The sequence below is a fragment of the Mercenaria mercenaria genome, chromosome 6 (assembly GCF_021730395.1).
Source record: "Mercenaria mercenaria strain notata chromosome 6, MADL_Memer_1, whole genome shotgun sequence".
NCBI classification, from domain to species: domain Eukaryota; kingdom Metazoa; phylum Mollusca; class Bivalvia; order Venerida; family Veneridae; genus Mercenaria; species Mercenaria mercenaria.
The window spans coordinates 55,959,268-55,981,401 of record NC_069366.1 but is presented as its reverse complement, the minus strand read 5'-3'; the positions used below and the strand labels follow the sequence as shown (position 1 = coordinate 55,981,401).

At 36.2% G+C, this 22,134-nt stretch overlaps 1 protein-coding gene across 1 annotated transcript in view; it reads left to right on the top strand.

The window, feature by feature from the left end:
* Positions 1-21,858, top strand: part of LOC128557761 (regulator of G-protein signaling protein-like) — a 41,862-nt gene extending 20,004 nt beyond the window's left edge. The window contains exons 12-22 of the mRNA XM_053545974.1: positions 949-1,059; positions 1,415-1,619; positions 2,099-2,292; positions 6,656-6,773; positions 7,152-7,302; positions 7,821-7,962; positions 8,929-9,067; positions 10,952-11,081; positions 14,457-14,581; positions 17,439-17,599; positions 21,319-21,858. Of these exons, the coding sequence (XP_053401949.1) occupies positions 949-1,059; positions 1,415-1,619; positions 2,099-2,292; positions 6,656-6,773; positions 7,152-7,302; positions 7,821-7,962; positions 8,929-9,067; positions 10,952-11,081; positions 14,457-14,581; positions 17,439-17,599; positions 21,319-21,845 (2,003 nt within the window). The 3' untranslated portion in view covers positions 21,846-21,858. The remainder of the gene's footprint in view (positions 1-948; positions 1,060-1,414; positions 1,620-2,098; positions 2,293-6,655; positions 6,774-7,151; positions 7,303-7,820; positions 7,963-8,928; positions 9,068-10,951; positions 11,082-14,456; positions 14,582-17,438; positions 17,600-21,318) is intronic.
* Positions 21,859-22,134: the final 276 nt, after the last annotated feature.

The window sequence follows — 22,134 nt, the reverse complement described above, 5'->3', positions numbered from 1 at the left end:
TTGCACGACAAAAAGCAATTTACTGTTAAAACAATTACATGCACGAGAATAAAAGCTGAACCTGCTCGATCCACATTTGTCAAGGGCCAATACAGAGCCAGAAATAACGTAGAGTAGATTTGTATTAACCCTTAGGCTGCTGGCGGCAGATGATTCTGCCTTTGCGACCAGCGCAGACCAAGATCAGCCTGCACATCCGTGCAGTCTGATCATGGTCTGCACTGTTCGCTATTCAGCCAGTAAATATTTAGTAAACTCCCCTTCAAATGGTAAATGGTACTGCCCAAATTGAAAGATGGACCAGTCCATTATAGAAATTTAGCATGGTAAGGGTTAAATTACTCACTAGGAATCAAATGTCAGAAGGAAATGAACAAAATTCTAAGGACAAAATCGCACCCTGTCCAATTTGACCACTCTCTTTGTTAATTTTTCAGTTATATCCAAATTTTCACTTGATTCCGTTTGTGATGTATATTTCTTTTATACAAAAATTATAACCTTTTGAAATCGTTTAATTTTTTTTTAATTTATGGAAATTAAAGGGATTGGGTGGAGTAGGGTTGGGGTTAGATTTTGTCAACCTTTTTAAGGGAGTCAGTGGCGCAGTGATTAGCAGATTGGACTACAACGCCAGCGGTCCGGGTTCGATTCCCGGCCGCGGCTGATACCCCAACTAGTGTTCAGTGCTGGGTGATTTACTTAAATTGATACTGTTTCTAGTAGTATCGGCCTAGACTGGATGCTGGGGAGGTAAATATGACGCCTGCCGTGCATCGGCTGGAAATAAACTGTTCTATCCATTCCAAGCGGGGACTTTCGTCGACTACCCACGTTAAACAAGAAACTTTTAACCTTGGTCAATTGGTGCGTGGGAATTTTGTTTGGGGAATTTTATTTTACATTTAACCCCAACATACGTGTCAGTCTAATGAACCATCATTTTAGGCGTGTCAATGATGCTTCCCCAACATCTGCCGCGACCATCTCAGCTCATAGATATTCTACACAGTGACTACGGCAGTCTTCACGTGACCAGAGTCCCGACAGTTCGACATGGTAAGAGCAAGCCCCAGTTTTATTCAAAACTTCACATAACGTACCCATATAACCACTCTTAGAATGTTTAGATCTAATATTATGGTGAAGTGTTAAAACATGTCGAATAAAAGCTTTTTAAAATAAAATGAGTGAAACACTAATTCAGTAAAATGTGCAAAGAGAATATATTTGCTCTTGTTGATCTTTACTTTAAGCCGATAACGAAATTTTGAGTAATATTACCCTAAAACCTTTGCGCTGTCTTCGACAATGTCGATAATAGTACAGTAGACAAATCGACAGTTCTATAACCAATCTCTATTTAAGAGTCAAGAAGACACGTATTTTGATGAGAAATATACGCTATTTATAGAATGGTTAAGAAGCTTGACTGAAAAGCCGAAGATCAATATAGAGACACTTAAGGTATCGAGAAAGGTATTGGTAGAAGACATCGATATTGCCAGCTTGATAAAGGCGGTTGCGGACAGGGAAGACTCCGCCAAGCCGAAAATAAAAAGCCGAGTGCCTAGACGGACTGCTGGACTGATTGTAGAAAAACGGCCCACAAAACCGAAGTAAGAAGAACCTATAGAAATTTATGTTTGCATTTCAGTGCCTAGATATTAAGATGAACTGTTCCGTGTTTCTTTAGAAAATCATGCAATGAAACTTTTCAATGATAAAATACAAATCTCTTTTGATTTGAGCCTCACCATGAGAAAACCAACATAGTGCATTTGCGACCAACATGGATCAAGACCAGCCTGCGCATCTGCGCAGTCTGGTCAGAATCCATGATGTTTGTTTCAAAGACTGTTGCAATTAGAAAAACCATTAGCGAACAGCATGGATCCTGACCAGACTGCGCGGATGCGCAGGCTGGTCTGGATCCATGCTGTTCGAAAATGCACTATGTTGGTTTTCTCATGGTGAGGCTCAAATATGTACCAAAAGAAACATATGGTCCTCATAGTGTTTTCATATCATGCTCCCTTCCATTAACAGAAAATGCAACTAGATATTTTAAAAAAGGACTCCGAATATTTTATTCTAGATCATTATTGGAGGTGATGTCTGACCCAGTGCAGTACGACTTTTTTAAACGTTTCATGGTAACGCAAAAAGTGGGCCTCCCAGTTTTATTTTGGAGGGCTGTAGAAGATCTTCAAGAAATCAGTATCGGAAAGATACGTGAGATTAAAGTGACGCAGATAATGCGCAAATTCTTTGGAAGATTTGGAAAATATGGTAAATACGATATTTCTTTCATATACATTTGAAATGCATTTGAACTTTTGAGTTTCAGTTTAAAGTAAGATTTAGTCATACAAAGTACGTATATGCGCGTGAACAGAAACGAACATTAGCAATATAAAAAGATACAGAAGCCTTAGTATATAATTTGATCAGCTACTTTTGTATAACTTATGGTAAGAAACAAGAGTTGTGGTACATGCGCTTGACCAATCGTACTTAAGTTGATACCACAGTAGAGTGTACTGCTGTCTATTGTCGGCGCTGAAGAAGTATTTATACAAATATGGCGACGCCCAATGGAAATTTGCTATCATTTTCTTTTTCAAATATGATTTGACAATTAAAACATGTCACATCACCATTTAAACGCGGTCCGTGTGTTTAATCTATCAGCAATTAATATTAATACATTCAAATACAACAATTCCATAGCTTCGTCAACATGTTCTAGCCTTTCTTCGCCATTTTAAAAATAAAGGAACCACGTTCACCCGCTAATTGAATTATAGTTTTAAAAAATTCGTCATATCCGATACCTAGATGCAGTTCGAACAATACGAATATAACAAATCATAATAGTAGGATAACAATTAACTATATCTTCTGTGTCGCCGAATTGAACATGCCTACATAGGCGTAGGAGCGAGTTTAACTTTGGGGGGGGGGGGGGGGGGGGGGGGGGGGGGCAAACCTTTCGACAAAGCTTTGTCCAGGGGTCAAATGGGCCATACCCGCCCCCCCCACCCCCCATTTAAGCAACCATCGAGTTATTCTGATGATACGCATACGATTAGCCGCTGAACTGTCTGCAGCTTCTAACTTAATCGGTCAAAATATGTTTTGTTCTAATCAAGTGTGCCATTTTTTTTTTCGATGTAACTCATTGCAGACTTGGAGCGGTCTTCTGCGCATGCCCGAAAGTGATTATCCGTTCTAGCGCACGGCAAAAATATGCATATTTTTGCATGTACGCATGCATTTAGTGTACAATATGCATAAAATACTGACTAAAGGTTAGGGTTAGTATCACCATGGTTACAAAATATATACATTTAAGATATTTTCGTTCAAATTTAGTTAATCCGGTATGTACCGGAGACTGTAATTTATACCGGCGCTCCAAGTCTGCATTGAGTCACAGTCTTTTTTTTTACATCCTTCTGTTGAAGCCCTTGACACACAATCAAATAACGCTGCATTTCTCTAATTGTGATATACAGTTGTTCAAATATTATTTCCCTTGAATAGACAATGAAAAACGTAAATAACATTTCCATATGTTTCGTTTACATGCGTAAACATGAGGAAGAATTGACCTCATGACCGATATTGCAGAAAATCGATATCAGGGGAGACAACAGCTATTATGGTATTGGTAACAGGTGACCGGTATTGCGATGTCGATATCTATTGCCTCCGGGTATTGTCACCTGGATGTTTATTTCAATATCATGTGTAATAAAAGAGAAGGTTTTTCATAAGACTGATAGGTTTTAAGTATGCATTGTCTCTTGTAGCTCTGTATAGAGCGGCTGTGTACTTTTTATTTGTTAAATAATTGACTATGTTCTATGTATTTGATGTATATAGATGAGACGTAAATAAATATATAAGATAATTAAACAAGCTTAATTGAAACGTCACTGGAGTTACAACCTATGAAAAAGGGATTTTTCATTAGAAATAAAAGAACCATTAAGATTCAAGTTAAAGGCAAATATCGATGAAGTCTTACTTTTTTTTCATTTTCAACCAAATCTGAAATGTAAATGACCCTTAATCTCTAGGAAAAAGGAGGTTCGTACCCCTAGACACTTCCTTTTATATTTATATAGCACTAGCTTTGATATTTTTACGGCGTCTCCCATCTATCAAATACGCTGTCGTTGAAAAATAAAATCTGACATATATATTTAAGAAATATGATCTGATTTTACAGTTCTTTTAAATAACGTTGTCTTTAAGTATAATATGTGTAAAAGACCTAAGTACACACACACACACACACAAAATCGAACTATGTTTTTTTACGATTTTATAATTTTTAAGGTCATAACACATTATTTTAGAATTGACATTTTAAAATTGTCTGTTTGATATGTATTATGCCTGCTGCCACTACCTCATCCATTCTTATGTCACAAAAATATATACGTAAATTTTTTTTTTAAACAGCTGTTAATAATTACACATGTGTAGGTTTTGAACTTTTCTGAATTGGTTGAACATCATACGTATATCAATTCAGTAATTCTTAACATATTGGAAAATAGGAAGTTAAATGAATCGAAAATTATGGTATGTTTGTAAAATTTAAAAAAAAAAAAAAAAAAAGATAGTGGCAATTAGGGTTGTACAGGTATTTTGCCGTATTCAAGCAGATATTACTCATTTTAATGTAGCTACACATATTCCGCCAATATAATTATGAAAACTGTTTGCACAATAAAAAATATGCGAAAGTTTAAAGTCACATGATAATTATACCTTGTAATTACAAAATGAAAATACCCGTAATTCAAAACGCAACTATAGCCTTATCAGGGTTATAAACGTCTGTGTTGTTTTAACGTTCCTTATTTAGAGGTAATCGCCAAGTTTTATTACAGGTCCAATAAAAAGGATTTATGCGTGATGCATACAACATTTTATTACTTCTATAAACTATCATTCAATAGGATTACATTATAGAAATTGGCTTCATGTAAAATTATCTTGAATTGAACATGTACAATAAATAATGAAAGTAAGTTAATCACGAAGACATTTATGATAACTGAAAAGATCATGAAACCAGGTAAAATTTTCACAAAAACAAAAATATATCATTAAGTTAATGAAGTAAAATTCATTTCTGTTTCAAATGAAGATATTATTTACATTGCTTAAACATTCTTGTACATAAAAATACTCCGGACATATTTTCCACTTTTAATTTGATCAAGACGAACCTTGAATTTATTTACTAAAATTTATTAAGTAAAATGTATACAAAAATTCTATATTTTACCTTTTTGTACTGTAACTCAGTAGAAAAATAGCAACAGTTTGCATTTGTGATCCAAATGGCCGGTAGAAAAGCTATCTTTTTTAATGTTTAATTGACATAATTGGCATAATTGACACTGATATTTAAATGTATATGAAATAAGGTGAGAACAACAACGTAAGAAGAAACGCGCATCTCTTTCTTTTTAGAACCGAAATATTAATTGCAATATTTAATTGCATTTCTTTATATTGTTAATTTGTGATATTAGCACAAAATGAATTACTCGCGAAGTAAATTACATTAAATGATTAAATCATTACTTAAACCTTTTGATCACAATACCGCATGTTCACGCGGCATAATAATATCGTCTGCTTATGACGCTACAACAACAACTTCGCGCTGAAGTTAATTTTTCTTCCAAATTAGTGGAAATAAACTGTCTGAGAACGAATCAAATTTTTATTTCACAAAAATGAAATAAATATCATTTAAAAGATAAATTCAATGAGAGTAGGAAAGTTTTTGCACCTAAGCTTTCATATCAATGGTTTTATACAAAAACATGCATTGAAGAAACGCATGTATGAGATTTTTGCACATTTTATATGGAAAAAAGAAGGGAAAAAATGACGAAATGATGGCATTAAACTTCATTCGAAGAACGAATCAAAAATTAAATTAAAATTTAATTTAAAAAAACCTTGTGATGAATCAAATGTTGAACTTTGGTAATATTTTTGCACCTAAGGTTTCTTATTTTTAGTAATTTTGTTATTAAGTAAAATGTGTACATGCCCTTCTTATTTCTATATAGAAAATCTGACCGCTATCGATTTGTGGCCGGAGGAATATTCTTCGGTATGCAGGCTAAATACTTACATTCTTTTTGCAGACGCTCAAACCGGAACTGCAATGATTGCGCTCAATATCATTCCTTTTATAAAATGTAATCAAACAATCCTCGGCATGTACTGGTTTCAATACTCACCTTACGGAAAGTGACAAGTCAGAATGCAAGATTAGGCCAAATGAAAATCAAGTTGCGGGGTATGGGATCACGTGATTATGTAATGACAGAATTTGGATATCATACATGGATACAAATATACTGAAACCGAAATACACTAAGCTAAAAACTCGTGTTTTATGGGTCACCTGAGTGCATGTGTGCATCATTGTCTACTAGACAATTACGAACGGTATTCCTTATTATATAAGAAAGACAAAAAAAAAAAAAAAACAAAACAACCATAAGAATCATGTCGTATATATGTACTCTGTTGAAGTTATGTTATGTGAATCATAAATCGACTAGTACCAGGCTTGATAAAACATAAATGGTAACTCCGATTATTTTAGGGGCTGCTCTTGACTGTGATGAGGAAATAATATTTCAAATCCCACATATGGATAAGGTCAATCCAGGCATTTTGATGTGCGCCCAAGCGGCTGTGTTTAGGTCGCTGGAACGAAAATGGTAAGAGCTTTTAAAAGCTTGTATCTTTCTTTGCATATAATACATCAGGTTTGACCTTCTAGTGTTTGGAAATTGACCTTCTAGTGTTTGGACCTTCTAGTGTTTGGAAATTGTCAGATAAATGTTACAGACATACATTTTACCATGAAGTATCGGTATCAGAATGGTTGTTACCAGAGGTTAGCTTGCACAGTCCCACACTGTAACTATTACGACAATAAACGAGTCATGTTGCTAACAACTTGGATGTTGTCAAATTTTGAAAAAGATACTCATAGTAAACCTTTCTCACCAGATTCCAGTTCATCTATTTCTGGAAGTTGTCAAAAAAATTCAACTTTTAAATTCTATTGACAAGCAATATAAATATATCACCAGGTTTCCGCAGTATATTGCGACCTTCCAGTCGGATTCTGATTCGTCCAACCCAAGTTCGGTCGGGTTCCTTCAGTCAGGAATGAAGAAGGCTGCTGATTTCGTTAGCAAGACGAAGAAAATGAAGAAACGGGCACTCGGCAACAGGAATACGGTAACAATATAAACAAACAATTGTTATATAGCCTATTTTTGAATACTAATTAAAGACCAGTCTCTAAATTACAGCACTTGATTGGTTGTTTCCAAGCAGAATTTCGAATTTGACCAATAACAAGGCTGTTTTCTGTGACTGGTTGCAAAACCTTGAAACACGTGCCCGTGCTTTAATTCTGCAAATAATCTGTTTGTTGTTTCTTTGTTTATAATGTACATTCACTACTGTAATTCTATAGCACATAAGGATGTACTGCTGGAATATCTAGAAGCTTTTTTTAAAAAATTTCAAAGTATGTTCACAATAGATCCATAATGCAATGCTAACAGTGCAATAACATTACTTCTTTTTAAGTCAGTGCATATGTAAACTCGGATCATTAGCTATATATATGCACTGCTATTAACCGACATTTACCCTTTTTTATTCTAATAGAATAAGATGGAATAGAATATATTGACTTTACTTCCTATTAACAGATGGTAACATGACTTTTACGTAATCTTATATAATAGATGTTGATGTGGAAGAGATGTTCAAGAACATTGGCTGACTTTGTGAAAGGCGTTAGCTCCAAGTGCGAGTCTCAGCTGTTTGAAATGTTCCTGAAGTATGAATTTGAACGGGATAAGCAGAACCCTCAGCAAGAAGACACAAGTAAGTTCGGTTGCCATGGAAATTGAGATTTTAGCAAATACTTGTAGCAAATCTCTTAGGCTAACTACAGGACTATGATATATTTTGAGTCGTACATTTCAATAGCTGAAATGCAGTGAACAAAGCCAATCAATATGCCTTGCCAATAGAGAATGTTTTTTTTTTTTACAATTTCTCAAACAAATTCTTCAGAATAAGAAATTAAGAAACAAGTTTTTGTTACATTTTCATAATATTAAGTCTTATACGTGACGTAAACTTAAATGACATTTTAATCAGACCCAATATTTATCTATGCTTTGTCGCCTCCTCGGGTCTCATGTTTACTAAAATATGAGCCGCGCCATGAGAAAACCAACATAGTGGCTTTGCGACCAGCATAGATCCAGACCAGCCTGCGCATCCGCGCAGTCTGGTCAGGATCCATGCTGTTCGCTTTCAAAGCCTATTACAGTTAGAGAAAACATTAGCGAACAGCATGGATCCTGATGAGACTGCGCGGGTGCGCAGGCTGGTCTGGATCCATGCTGGTCGCAAAGCCACTATGTTGGTTTTCCGGGCCATGGCGCGGCTCATATATGTTCCGATATCAGTTACATCAAACCAACAGGTTAATAAAAATTACTTAAAATATATATTATCTTATGTCATTTATTTTCGGTGATTTATTGTAAAAAAAAATGAAATATATGTGGCACTTTTACAGTAAAATAACCAATATTTTTCACTGAAGTAGAAATACACAAATTTGGTAAAGTTAGGTTAAAATCGTTAAAAAAGAATTACATAAAACGAAAATGTGAACATTTTAGCTTTTTTTTTCAGTGGCGAACGGCAATTTTAACATCTAGACCTGCTGTTACGTCACTCTTGAAAATGTCTTATCTAGGTACTTTTCATCTTACGTTGAATAAAATCACTTAAAACATCTATATATTTCTATATTCATATTTCTATCACTTGCAGGTCAGGTACCACCAATAGAAAAGAACATCATGATGTCCGATGTGCATGACCATATCCACACCCGTGTTGTTGCCCGAAATAGACTGGTCATCATGAAGCGTTTGCCGTCGGATCTTAGGTTCTGGATAGAAGTTAGAAAGTAAGTTTTCCCACTCAGTGACTCAAGGATCTATATTCATCACATTTTGATCATCATCAAATCATTGAAAGAAAATGTTGTGTTTTTTTTTTCATGAAAATTGCACAGCTTATAAAATAATACATTATTCAAATCAAAGCGCTGACAGCACAGAAAGTTGAAACCCGCATTTGGTATGCAATAAACCACTCCGCTTAATCCATAAAATCAGAAGTATAAACCGAAATTATTAAGTTCTTACAATTGTTTGCAAACGGACAACATCTTCACCAACATTCTAGTTATTCAATATATGCTTTCCCGCTGTGACCCGTACTGTCTTTTAAAATATTTTCAAAAAGCTGTCCCCCTTTGAAAAAAAAATCCATTTGTAAAGAAATAAAAACAAACATTTTTCAAAATTCCTGAAAACGATGATTAACGATTAATTGTTCAAAATTTCAGCACTCGAACATTGCTGCAAATGCATCAAAACGACGATGTGCAACATTTCTTTGCAAATGCAAATGGTGAGATTTTAAAGGCACTACACTGTCCGGAAGTGTGGCCCATTAATGGGGTTCCTTTTCGAGAATTCAAGCATCCTTCAGTTCATTTACAATTGGATTTAGAATATTATACCTATTTTATAAGCTGTTCAATTTTCATGTAAAACAACTCTTTCTTTCTATGATTTGATGATGTTCAAATTTCAAGATGTCAATTAACAATCGAATCCTTAACGCTACAAACATGTAGACCTGAGCTTAATTTTAATCAGTACAAACATGGCTCCAGATTTAATACTTGACAAGCTGTGTCTATGTTTTCGACTTTAATTAAATATTGAAAAGATCTTTTGCAAGCAGAACGCAACCAAAACAACATAAGAGACTTGGTTTCACTGAGGCTGTTCACGAGAGGTTATGAAATGTGCAACGTCCTCTGGCACCGGTTTAAGCGAAATTTTATAACAGTAAAAAAGAATGATCTCCGTGATCCAAAAGAATCAGAAAATATAACACTGTGTGCATGTACTGGGAGACTTTTTACAGCTCGCGTATATAGACCGCTAATCACTGATAAGTATTCATCGGTTCAATGGTGCGTATTCATCTAAGACCAGAGTCCAGTTATTTTTGGATGGTGATGTAACCGCGCAGGAATAGACTGTCTCACAAGTATTTCTTATCTATTCGCTGTACAACGTAGTTCAATGCGGAATAATTTACCACCTCTTACGTCATTATCGCTACAGACCAAATTTGGCCTACTCTATCACCTCCTTTGAGGCAACTGTGGATTTGATCGCAAACTTACAAGTGCTCTTGCTCAGTAAAAAATAGTTCAACATACTTTGAATATATACCCATGGCGCAGTAATTTACTACGAATAACTATCGGCTGATTGCCTTTTCTTGACATCTTTTCCTTTATAAGGGGCTTGAATGCATGACTGTATATATCACCAAATCGCAGTATCATATGGTTAGCCGAATCAAATCCTATATATGTATGGTTTCTAACTATCATAGCACTGTTAGCGCTTGTGCAATTTTTGGAATATATTTTTCTTTCATACACGTACAAATATAAATCACCTTCCATCAGTACTGTACTCTCAGTACTTTGATTAGACTTATTAAGAGTGTCGCCACTGGGAGAAATAATGTATTTACTAATTAAGTCTACACCATTGAAACCTTGCTGAACTGCTTAAAAATGTACATATGTTATTTCATAAATAAAAATGACATGATTTTACCAGCGATTTTTACAAATATCTTTCCATGCAATCAGTTATAATTTAGAATTAATATTATTTTGCTTCAAAACATTTCTTATCAAATTATGACAAAATGAACTTTGCTTTATTACATTACTGAATGTTTTTCATTGTTTCAGGTATCAAAACCTTGTTGACAGCGCCTCACAGAAAAACAGTATCTCCGTCCAGGACACTGAATTCCTGACCGACAAAGCAAGATCTATAATCTCCTGCTTCTTGGCTTCAGACATACTGCCAAAGGTCCAGGTAAATGTTCATTATGCACCTCTCTGTATGATTCGTATAATCAAGGTAGCAGACGGCAATAATTGGGTATGTACAAAGCAGGCCCGTGTGCAGGATTTGTTTGCTGGGGGCCCAACCTGGGGTGGGTTGGGGAGGGTATCCCCTCCCGATTGCGAAAATTTTTTAATATGGCACATGAATAGATGCATTTTCCTGCTACCTGAAACACCTTTAAGGATGCATGAATGTATCATATATTTAAGGAAAAGTCTACTTTTTAATAATTTCATCAAGCCTTTTCAATGTATGTATGATTGAACAGTCACAGTGTATGGACTTACTTTTCTGTATGATACCCAGTTGAAAAAAAATGTTGAAGTTTTAAGATGATTATTATTGTTGTAAAATAAAAAGATAGGATAAATATCTATCAATTTAATAAATTTGGGGAATGTGCCTTCATGTAAAAACAAAATACAACCATCATAATGTTTCAATTTTCAGATTCATTTTAAGATTTACTTAACAAAACCAACAATGTTCTGATCATTTTATAACACTTCCAAAGAGTAAAAAACATAATAGTTTCTCCACTACCCAATCAAGTACCGATCAAGCGATCAATGAAGCATGCACACATCTGTAAACTTTTATCTGTGACATGCCTGGGGCTAATTTCCACTACCGGACACGGTTTTATGGCTCTTTAGCCTGTGTATTGCTGTCAAATCAAGCCAGTTGCGCTGGTGTATAAATTTGTTAATTGAGGGGCCCATAGTAATAAAAATCATAACTAGCCAGCCAGCTGGGGGGGGGGGAGGCGGGCCCCCTGGCCCCCACCTGGACACGTGCCTGCAAAGTCTACTTCGGTATTTTGTTATTTGTTTTGCTTGAATTTGTATTGTACATTTATAATAATTCAGATCTGACATAAAACGTTCGTGTTAGAATCAATGAAAAGAAAATGCATTTGTTTATTTTCAGAATTGCTGAACTGAGTACATAGAACAAAATATATCTCTTCTATACGAAAATCTGAAATTATCCAAATTTCTATAGCCGCATTACGTCAACATATCAGCATTTATATGACGGAAATCTATATATTTCTTACTTTCCATGTTTTTGATATGCTGATTTACTTTTCCATTCGGAACGTACTTCCCAAAACTGCCGATATTTTACGAAAACTACCGATATTTTACGAAAACTGCCGATTGTCATAACTCGTGACTAACTTCGTATTTGTAATTTTCACTGGTGACCTGGATATCAATTACTCATTACATTTTGATCTTACCCAACGTCCGCGAAAACTAAATGATTATGTGTAAAGCACGTTTTGGAATATAAGTTGCTAATACATGTACATGACACGTAAATGTTATATGAGCCGCGCCATGAGAAAACCAACATAGTGCGTTTGCGACCAGCATGGCTCCAGACTAGCCTGCGCATCCGCGCAGTCTGGTCAGGATCCATGCTGTTCGCTAAGTTTCTCTAATTGCAATAGGCTTTGAAAGCGAACAGCATGGATCCTGACCATACTGCGCGGATGCGCAAGCTGGTCTTGAACCATATGGTCGCAAACGCACTATGTTGCTTATATTTTGGTTTAGTTTATTGATGTAGACATTGCAAATACGTGCGACTATGGCATGTCAAACGTTGCTAAATTGTATATGTATGCTATTATTGTGCGTTTTTTATTGTTATTTAATGTTGTGTCATTTATATTCTACAATTTGCTATTGTTATTGTATATGTCGTTATTCTTCTTGTATGTCCGATATTCTTATGGTAAATGCCATTATTATTATTCTATATTTCGTTATTGTTATTATATCTTTGATACTGTTATTCAATGTCGTGTCATTCATATGTCTGGCCATTGTTATTCTCTTTGTCGTTATTCTTATTGAATGAATGTTCGACATTGTTATGGTAAAAGTCATCATTGTTATTCTATATTTCGTTTTTGTTATTGTATCTTTGATATTTCGTGTTATTCCAAGTCTTATCATTGTTATTGTATATGTCGTTATTCTTATTGTAAAAGTCATTATTGTTGTTCAATATCTGATGATTCTATTTACAAAACGTATTATTCATATTCTATATGTTATGTGATTGTATTTGTACATCATCGATTTGCTATTTATATCCCTCAGAATGATGTAATTATTTCTCATATTTTGTAACAAGACTTTTCATTGGCCCGTCGTAAACGAAAGTAGGCCACGTTTCCGTCGAGTAATGGAGAGAACATATTCGCTTACTTTTACGAACTGGTCAGTACCAGATTGTTAAGAATGTTTATCATTGCCAATTTTGTTTTCTTGCCGGTTTAATGCATGTCGGTTCCTATAAGAAGCCAATTTTTCTATTAATTCTATTTTAGTAACAATGACCTAGTTGACCTTGACCTGACCCCAGCCAAACGAATTCCCAAAGGGTTTGGTAAGAACCCAAAGTATAAACCTAATACCCCTTACCGTTCAAAAGTTAAGTAAAACGATAACAGTTGAATAACAATTATCAGAGATACAATAACAATAACGAGATATAGAGTAACAATAATGACTTTTACCGCAAGAATAGCGATTCTAACATGGTTCGATTTGATTTTCAGTTAAACAAAGAAGAAAATCAAGCTCTGTATATTCTGCGATAAACAACGGTTGACGCAAATTGCCGCATGACGTCCGACACATTACTCCTCGCGTAAATGAAGCCCAGCATAATATTTATTGAAATATATCAATGAGCATGTCAGAATGAAAACAATCAAGGCCTTATTGTGATTTATCGTCTAATGTACCACGGTTCATTGTTCAGATGCTTCAGTATTTAACCACTCGGGCTAACGCCCTCGTGGTTCAATTCCTACGCATCTGAACTCTGAAGCATGGTAAATCAGACGATAAACCACTCGAAGGCCTTGATTATTTGTTAAATATACAATAAGAATAACGACGTATTCAATAACAATGGTAAGACTTAGAATATGAATGACACGACATCGAATAACAATATCAAAGATACAATAACAAAAACGTAATATAGAAAAACAATAATGACTTTTCCATAAGAATATCGAACATACAAGAATAAAGACATATACACTATCAATATCAAATGACACGTCATTGAATATCAAAAACAAACATTCAATAATAATAACATACATATATAATTTAGCAACGTTTGCCATGCTATAAGCGACCACTTAGTTAAGGTTTTATGGGATAGAGCACGTGATTAATCCAAAACAATGCTAGTAATTTTGTTTAGGGGAGGGATAGATTGAACTCGAAACAGAAATGTAACATTCAACATAAAAGTTGGTTAAAAGACAAAGTAAGAAGACTGACTTTAACATGATACTTTTTTCAGGTGAACATACCACATGACATGGCGTTGAACATCATCAACAGTTTAGCAAGTTATGGTCCTAAAAGAGGAATGTTTCACGACGCCATAGTTCTTCTATTCCCGATACTATACCACTTCTATCGCAAGTATGTTAATTATATTCATGAGAAAACATTATTATTCATAATGACTATTTACTATTTTAGGGGCAAAGATATACGATATTTGATGTTACCGTATTTCTGAAAATATACCATGCAGGTGGTAGTTCGATGCACTCTTGAGGCTGTTTATTATGTCTCCCTCCACTGGGGGAGACATAAGCCCTGTCCGTCCTTCCTTCCTTCCTTCCGTCCGTCCGTCCGTCAAACCTCATTTCCGACCAATAACTGGAGAACCATTTGACCTAAAACCTTCAAACTTCATAGGATGGCAGGGCTTATGGAGTGAACGACCCCTATTGTTTTGGGGTCACTCCATCAAAGATTGTTTTTGGGGTCACTCCATCAAAGGTCAAGGTCACAGGGGCTTGAACATGGAAAACAATTTCCGATTAATAACTTGAGAACCACTTGACCCAGAATGTTGAAACTTCATAGGATGATTGATCATACGGAGTAGATGACCCCCTACTGATTTTGGGGTTACTCTATTTAAGGTCAAAGTCACAGAGGCCTGAACATGGAAAACCATTTCCGATCAATAACTTGAGAACCTCTTGACTAAGAATGTTGAAACTTCATAGGATGATTGGTCATGCAGAGTAGATGAACCCTATTGATTTTGGGGTCATTCTGATAGAGGTCAAGCTCACAGGGACCTGAACATGGAAAACCATTTCTGATTAATAACTTGAGAACCACTTGACCCAGAATGTTGAAACTTCATAGGATGATTGGTCATGCAGAGTAGATGACCCTTATTTATTTTGGGGTCACTCTATTAATGGTCAAGGTCACAGAGGCCTGAACATGGAAAACCATTTCCGATCAATAACTTGAGAACCACTTGATCCAGAATGTTGAAACTTCATAGGATGATTGGACATGCAGAGTAGATGACCCCTATTGATTTTGTGGTCACTCTAATAAAGGTAAAGGTCATAGGGGCCTGAACATGGGAAATCATTTCCGATCAATAACTTGAGAACCACTTGATCCAGAATCTTGAAACTTTATAGGATGATTGAAAATGCAGAGTAGATGATCCCTATTAATTTTGGGGTCACTTTGTTAAAGGTCAAGGTCACAGGGGCCTGAACATGGAAAACCATTTCCGGTCAGTAACTTGAGAACCATTTGACCCAGAATGTTGAAACTTCATAGGATGATTGGACATACAGAGTAGATGAGCTCTATTGATTTTGGGGTCACTCTATTGAAGGTCAAGGTCGCAGCGAACAGAACATGGAAATCCATTTCCGGTCAGTAACTTGAGAACCACTTAACTCAGAAAATTGAAACTTCATAGGGTGATAGACTTACAGAGTAGATAACTCCTATTGTTTTTGGGGTCATTATATTAAAGGTCAATGTCACAGCAGACAGAACAAGAAAATCCATTTCCGATCAATAACTTGAGAACCATTTGACCTAGAACCTTCAAATTTCATAGGATGATAGGACTTACAGAGAAGATGAACCCTGTTATTTTGGGCTTACTCCAACAAAGGTCAAGGTCACAGGGGAAAGAACATGTAAAACCGTTTCCAGTTCATAACTTGAGAAACACTAGGCCCAGAATGTTGAAACTTTGTGGGATGATAGGACATGCCAAGTAGATGATCTATATTGTAGCCAGTCATGTGTCTCCTATTGACTTCTTGCCTATACGGCTATGCATTGGGGGAGACATGCGCTTTTCTACAAAAGCATCTTCCAATTGTGTTATGATATTTATATTACTGAAAACTGAAAAACATCAGATATCAACATGATACCTAGATAATTTTCTCGATATTTTTCGTGGATGGACCAGTTTCGGTGACCTTAGGTATTGAAAACAAATTTATACCAATTCCTTACCTTTAGTTCACTTCATTATGCTTTGATCTACACCAAAGTTCCTTCAACATCTTTTATGCAGACAATGGAAGCTGCCATTTTAATGACCTCTATGAATTATGTCACAGGAAGAAATGAATGGGCCCTGTTTCGGTGACCTTTGATATTATCCATAATACAGTCTGTGTGCAAAAGTTTCTAAATGTTAAGTAGAATCTAAACAAAATTTAACACCAACATAAGTTGAAACTATGAACTGTCAAACAAACGTATTTACAATCCATACTAATTTAATCTTCATTGGCTGTGCCTGGAAAGAAGTCCAAATTATTGATAAAAGTCAGCAGTATTTGTGATTGCCATACATAATACCAAGCAAATATATAAGATGGGTACTAACTTTTGGGCACACCATGTACATGACAAAATGGGCGGGACTTGTTTATGTCATGTGACTTTGATCAGAAAATTGCTGTCACTGGTAAAATGTAAATCCTTACATTTGGGGTTCATTTTTGGGCGTTTTTATGGGTAGGTATAAAAAGTATTAAGAAAATGTGCAAAAATACCATAGGATAATGAAAACAAAGCGGTAATTACGTCTTTGAAGCGCTTTTTTTTTCTTTTTTTTTATGACTGCGTTGACAGCTGTTTGTTTACATTAGCGATTGCGTTCACCTGTGACGTCATTTAGCTTTTCAAAAAGTGAGAACGACACGCAAATAAACAGGTCACCGAAACAGGGCAGTCACCGAAACAGGGCCATCTACGATAGTCAACTTACGTGAATATGTTCACGAACTTTAGCAGGTTATCTTACGGCTGAAGTGTGCCATTCAATCAAAATTTCCCTCCTTATTATTTGTACTGTTACCAATTCTGGTGTTGCATTGTTTGAAAAGATTTATGGACAATGAATTCTAACAACATTTTGATTGCTAATTAAGTTTACCGAATTCGTCTGTAACCCGTTAGATTGTACATATCACGTTTTTCATAGGTTCTCTGAAGAGTGGATGAAGGGCGATATCCCAGATGATTACTTTGATTCTATAGAACATATGTTACAATGTCACGTGTCAACCACACCGCACCGAAAATTAGATATTCCCGACTTCACAGCTTTAAAACCGACTCAGGTCAAAAATGTACGGTCTCAAGGTAAAATTTCTAACTTATGGAGATTAGATAGTATCTAGTCAGAGTCAAATCAGTAAATTTAAATCCATAGAAATAAATATTACCAGTAGTTTTACCTTCTTAAAAAGATGAATTTTCCCCTTCTCGTGAGATGAAAACAGTAGTTTGGTTGGTACGAAGCAATGTTCCGAATGGTACCCTTAATAACGCAGTGATAGTATCCAAATTAAATTAGATATATGGCAAACTGGACAAAAGTAGGCAATATATGTGTTAAATTGTTGTGAACCTTGTTTTAGAAGAAAATTTGTTAACATGAAATCATACAGAAAACCTCCAGTGCATTATTTAACTTGACATACCAATATTTTCTGTCGCATAATAGATGCTCAAATTGATTTGGGGATCAAGATTTGCAATTTCCAGCAAATATTTATTGTTTATACAAAAGTCTATGGATTGACACCGTATATAACATTGTGGCAACGTTAAATGTCGCAACGCCGCTAAATGTCGCAACCACCGTTAAATATCGCAAGGTTGACGTTAAATGTCGCAACCACCGCTAAATGTCGCAAAATCGTCTGCCGCTAAATGTCGCAACTTTAATGTTAAATGTCGCAAAAATTTGCCCACCGTTATATGTCGCAACACCAACGCTAAATGTCGCATAGCAAAATAAGGTAAGTTAAACTGTATTCACAACTTAGAGATAAGACTGGGTAATGCATGCTTGATTTGGGAAGGGCTGAATTGCCCTTTCACTCTAATCTGCACGTTTGCTTTTCAGTGGTTCCGCACCATACATACGTTATATATTTCATATCTAAAGGTTTGAGCACTTACGTGGTACTCGCCACAGTACTAGATTTATTTCAGGTCAGAACTATGTAATTCTATAGAGTCCTGTTTAGCTCATGAGACATTAAGCTCGCGTTCCGTATTGTCGCGCGTTGTATCGCATGTCTTTAGTCGACCTGAATTTCGTTGCACAACAGGCCGGGGCCAGAAATCGTTGACAGAGGATGGGAGTGGGGAGTGCCGGGGTGGGGGGGGGGGGGGGGGGGGGCGAGGGGGTTACCAGTTTAAAACAAAAGCGTCACCGGCGACGTGCGGTAGGTACGGGGTTCCTGTGTCCGTATTTGTGGGAAAGTTTTTTTTATATACAGGTATGAAATGTTTGCCTGTGGTGCATTTTTGTCTATTTTTTAGGTACGCACTAGTGGGGCAGTCCCCTTATTTTAGGTAGTTAGGGTCTTTTCCTATTGACAATTTTGAAATACAAGTATGGAATGCTGGACTTTTATTGCATTTTTTGTTCAAAATTTTGGTGTATGGGAGGGGTTATCCCTGTCATTTTCGAGGGTTCATGGTCTCTCCCCAGGAAAGTTTGAAAAACAGGTATAAAATCGTTGCCTCTGGTGCATTTTTTTCTTAATTTTAAGTTACTGGAAGGGTACTCCCCCCATTTTAAGGCGTCAACGGTTCTTCCCCCTGGGGAATTTTGAAATATAAGTATAAAATGTTCGCCTCTGGGGCGTTTTGGGTCTACATTTTGAGAAAATATTATTTCCAAAATAGTTGGGTGCAACTTTGATGAGTATAAGTCACTAGTAAGCAAACAAGGGAGGGGTTTGGGGTGGGGGGAATCGGCTCTGGCAACAACCCAGGCCTGTTACACAACAGGATGTTCAACTATGAACTATGAACACGAAGACTGTGTCTTGTACCAGCTGTAGAAAACGAAGATTTTCTATTAATCAGCCATGGGTTCTATTTCTTTGTTTGGAGGTTTACATTTAAAGTCATAAGGTAACTATCAAGCTTCAATGGCGGAGAAAGAACCTATGTGGCCCTCTGTACATTCTTTCAGGTAAAGCGGGAATTTTGATATTATTTTACTTTTAGTTTGGTTTAGTCTCATTCCCCTTATTATCCTACTTTTCCGCCTACCCACACATAACCCGCCCCCCTTCCCCCCCACCCCCTTCAGAAATGTAAGTATTTATATTTTCTATTAATTGTCTTGGTGCTGTGTGTTTGTGTCTTAGATTTCTGTGTCGTTATTCACCCCGTTCCCCACCCATACCCAACCCCCAGAAACATACAACACTATTACCAAATCGTATTTAGTTAGAAGAAACATCAGAATATTTCTGCCCTAAAACACTGGCCCTATTACAAAATAATTTCACATATATTTTTCTTGCGTGACTGTTCAAGCAAGGTGTGGAACTCAGGTGAGCGATCTTGGGCCAACAAGGCCCTCTTGTTGCTACACGTAACAGCACTTATCATTAAAATAATTATTTTTATTATATACCTATATAACTTCTGTAAAAAATCGGCTTGTATTTCACAATTAAATATGAACAAACTGACAAAAATTCCGTATTGTACCTTTTAAATTCCGTATTGTACCTTCCGTATTGTATGCTGCCGGACTGTTTTCATTTAATATCGATAAACATTGAAGATTTCGTTCAAGAACAAAACAAGAATCAAAATGGTAAAGGTATATAATAAAAGGGTCATTATAACAGTAGCTAGATCTGGGACTTTGTATTCGGCTCTCGTGGATTTCGCAAAGTCGGATCACACTCGGCGCATGCGCGCCACGTGAGATCCGATCTGGCAAAATCCACTCGAGCCGAATACTGCATCCCAGATCAAGCTACTGTTATAATAACCCTATTGTATTACATAAACCTGTAAATTTTTCTTCCCTCAAAAAAGTAAATATACACAAGGAATTGATAGTCATAGTGTCAAATAGGAAGTGCGACATTTAGCGTTGGTGTTGCGACATATAACGGTGGGCAAATTTTTGCGACATTTAACGTTAAAGGTGCGACATTTAGCGGCAGACGATTTTGCGACATTTAGCGGTGGTTGCGACATTTAACGTCAACCTTGCGACATTTAATGGTGGTTGCGACATTTAGCGGCGTTGTGACATTTAACGTTGCCACAAACATTGTTAAAGATTCACAAGACGCTTATTGTCTAGAATATGTGCTGATGTACATAGTTTATATATGTAGGTAACAAAAAATGCATTGTTTACTGATTGCACAACTTACAGATTTCTGATTTTACCTTCCTTGTGACTTTTACAAGCCCGCCAACTTAGCTCAATAAGTAGAGTGCAGATCTACGGATCTTGGGGTCGTGAGTTTGAGCCCTTGGCGAGGCGTATGTTCTCCGTAACGATTTGATAAATGACGTTGTGTCTGAAATCATTCGTCCTCCACCTCTGATTCATGCGGAGAAGATGGCATTTACTTGCGGAGAACAAGTTTGTACTGGTAAAGAATCCAGGAACACTGGTTAGGTTAACTGCCCGCTGTTACATAACTGAAATACTGTTGAAAAACGGCGTTAAACCCAAAACAAAGAAATTGTGACTTTTACAGTTTGACTGGTTGTCTAGTGTTGTATGTGTAACAAAAATACATCAATTCGGATAAAACCATAAATTCACATGTTTTGGAATTCATTTTAACTTTTAGCCTGCTGAAGGCAGGTGATTTTGCCTTTGCGACCAGTGCTTACCAAGATCAGCCTACTGCACATCCGTGAAGTCTGATAATGGTCTGCACCGTTCGCTATTCAGTCAGTAAATTTTCAGTGAAATCCCCTATGAATAATAAGTGGTACTGCCCAAATTGAATAATAGACCAGTTCATTTTAGAAATATAGCAGGTTAAATGCATCGACATTTTCTTGTCTAATTACAGATGAAACAATGAAAATCCATTTCTCTATCTCAGAAGGCGTCACATTGATCTACCCGCTAGTTAAACGTAATAAATCGTTAACAACACAGCGAAGGCGTATGGCTAAATGCATTATATATGAGCCAGATAAAGAGACATCGCTACAAAAAGAGAGCAGTGGCGAACACGGGGATAAGAAAGACGACAAACAGTCTCCTAAAGGGGGAGACAAAGCACACCATAAGCATGATCCAGGAAGAAAGCACTTGACAAATACCAAGAAAGGCAGAAAGAAATCGGAGAAAACAGTTGGCGAAGAATCGGAACACGTGTCGGCAGATGATTCTACAGAACAGAAAGGACCTGTTGATAAAGCGCTCCGATTGCGGTCTCTTATTGAGTCAATTAACAAAGAAAAAGAAGAAAAAATCAAAGAACAGAACAAATTGTTTAGCAAAATAATGTCAATTAAAGAAGTTGTTCGAGCAGCTTTGGATCAATCGGCGGAAACAAATTCAACGGTCTCGAATGATATTTCAGTTAATTAAATTGCAAAACCTACTTTTTGTGTTATCTAGTAAAGCCATTCTAATTGATACAAGAAGACGATACTTTTTCAGAATCGCTCACCTGAGTACCATACCACGCCCAAACATAATGAATGAGGCAATCTGAAAATGAACACTTCATAATCTGTAAATGATTGTATAAATAACTTTACTAATATTATTAGAGATGTTGCAAACCCATTGTTTTATAAGGAAATAAAAAGTAGTAGAGCATATCATTACAATTACCGTAATAAATTGTGTAAGAAAGCAGACTGGTTCGATGAAG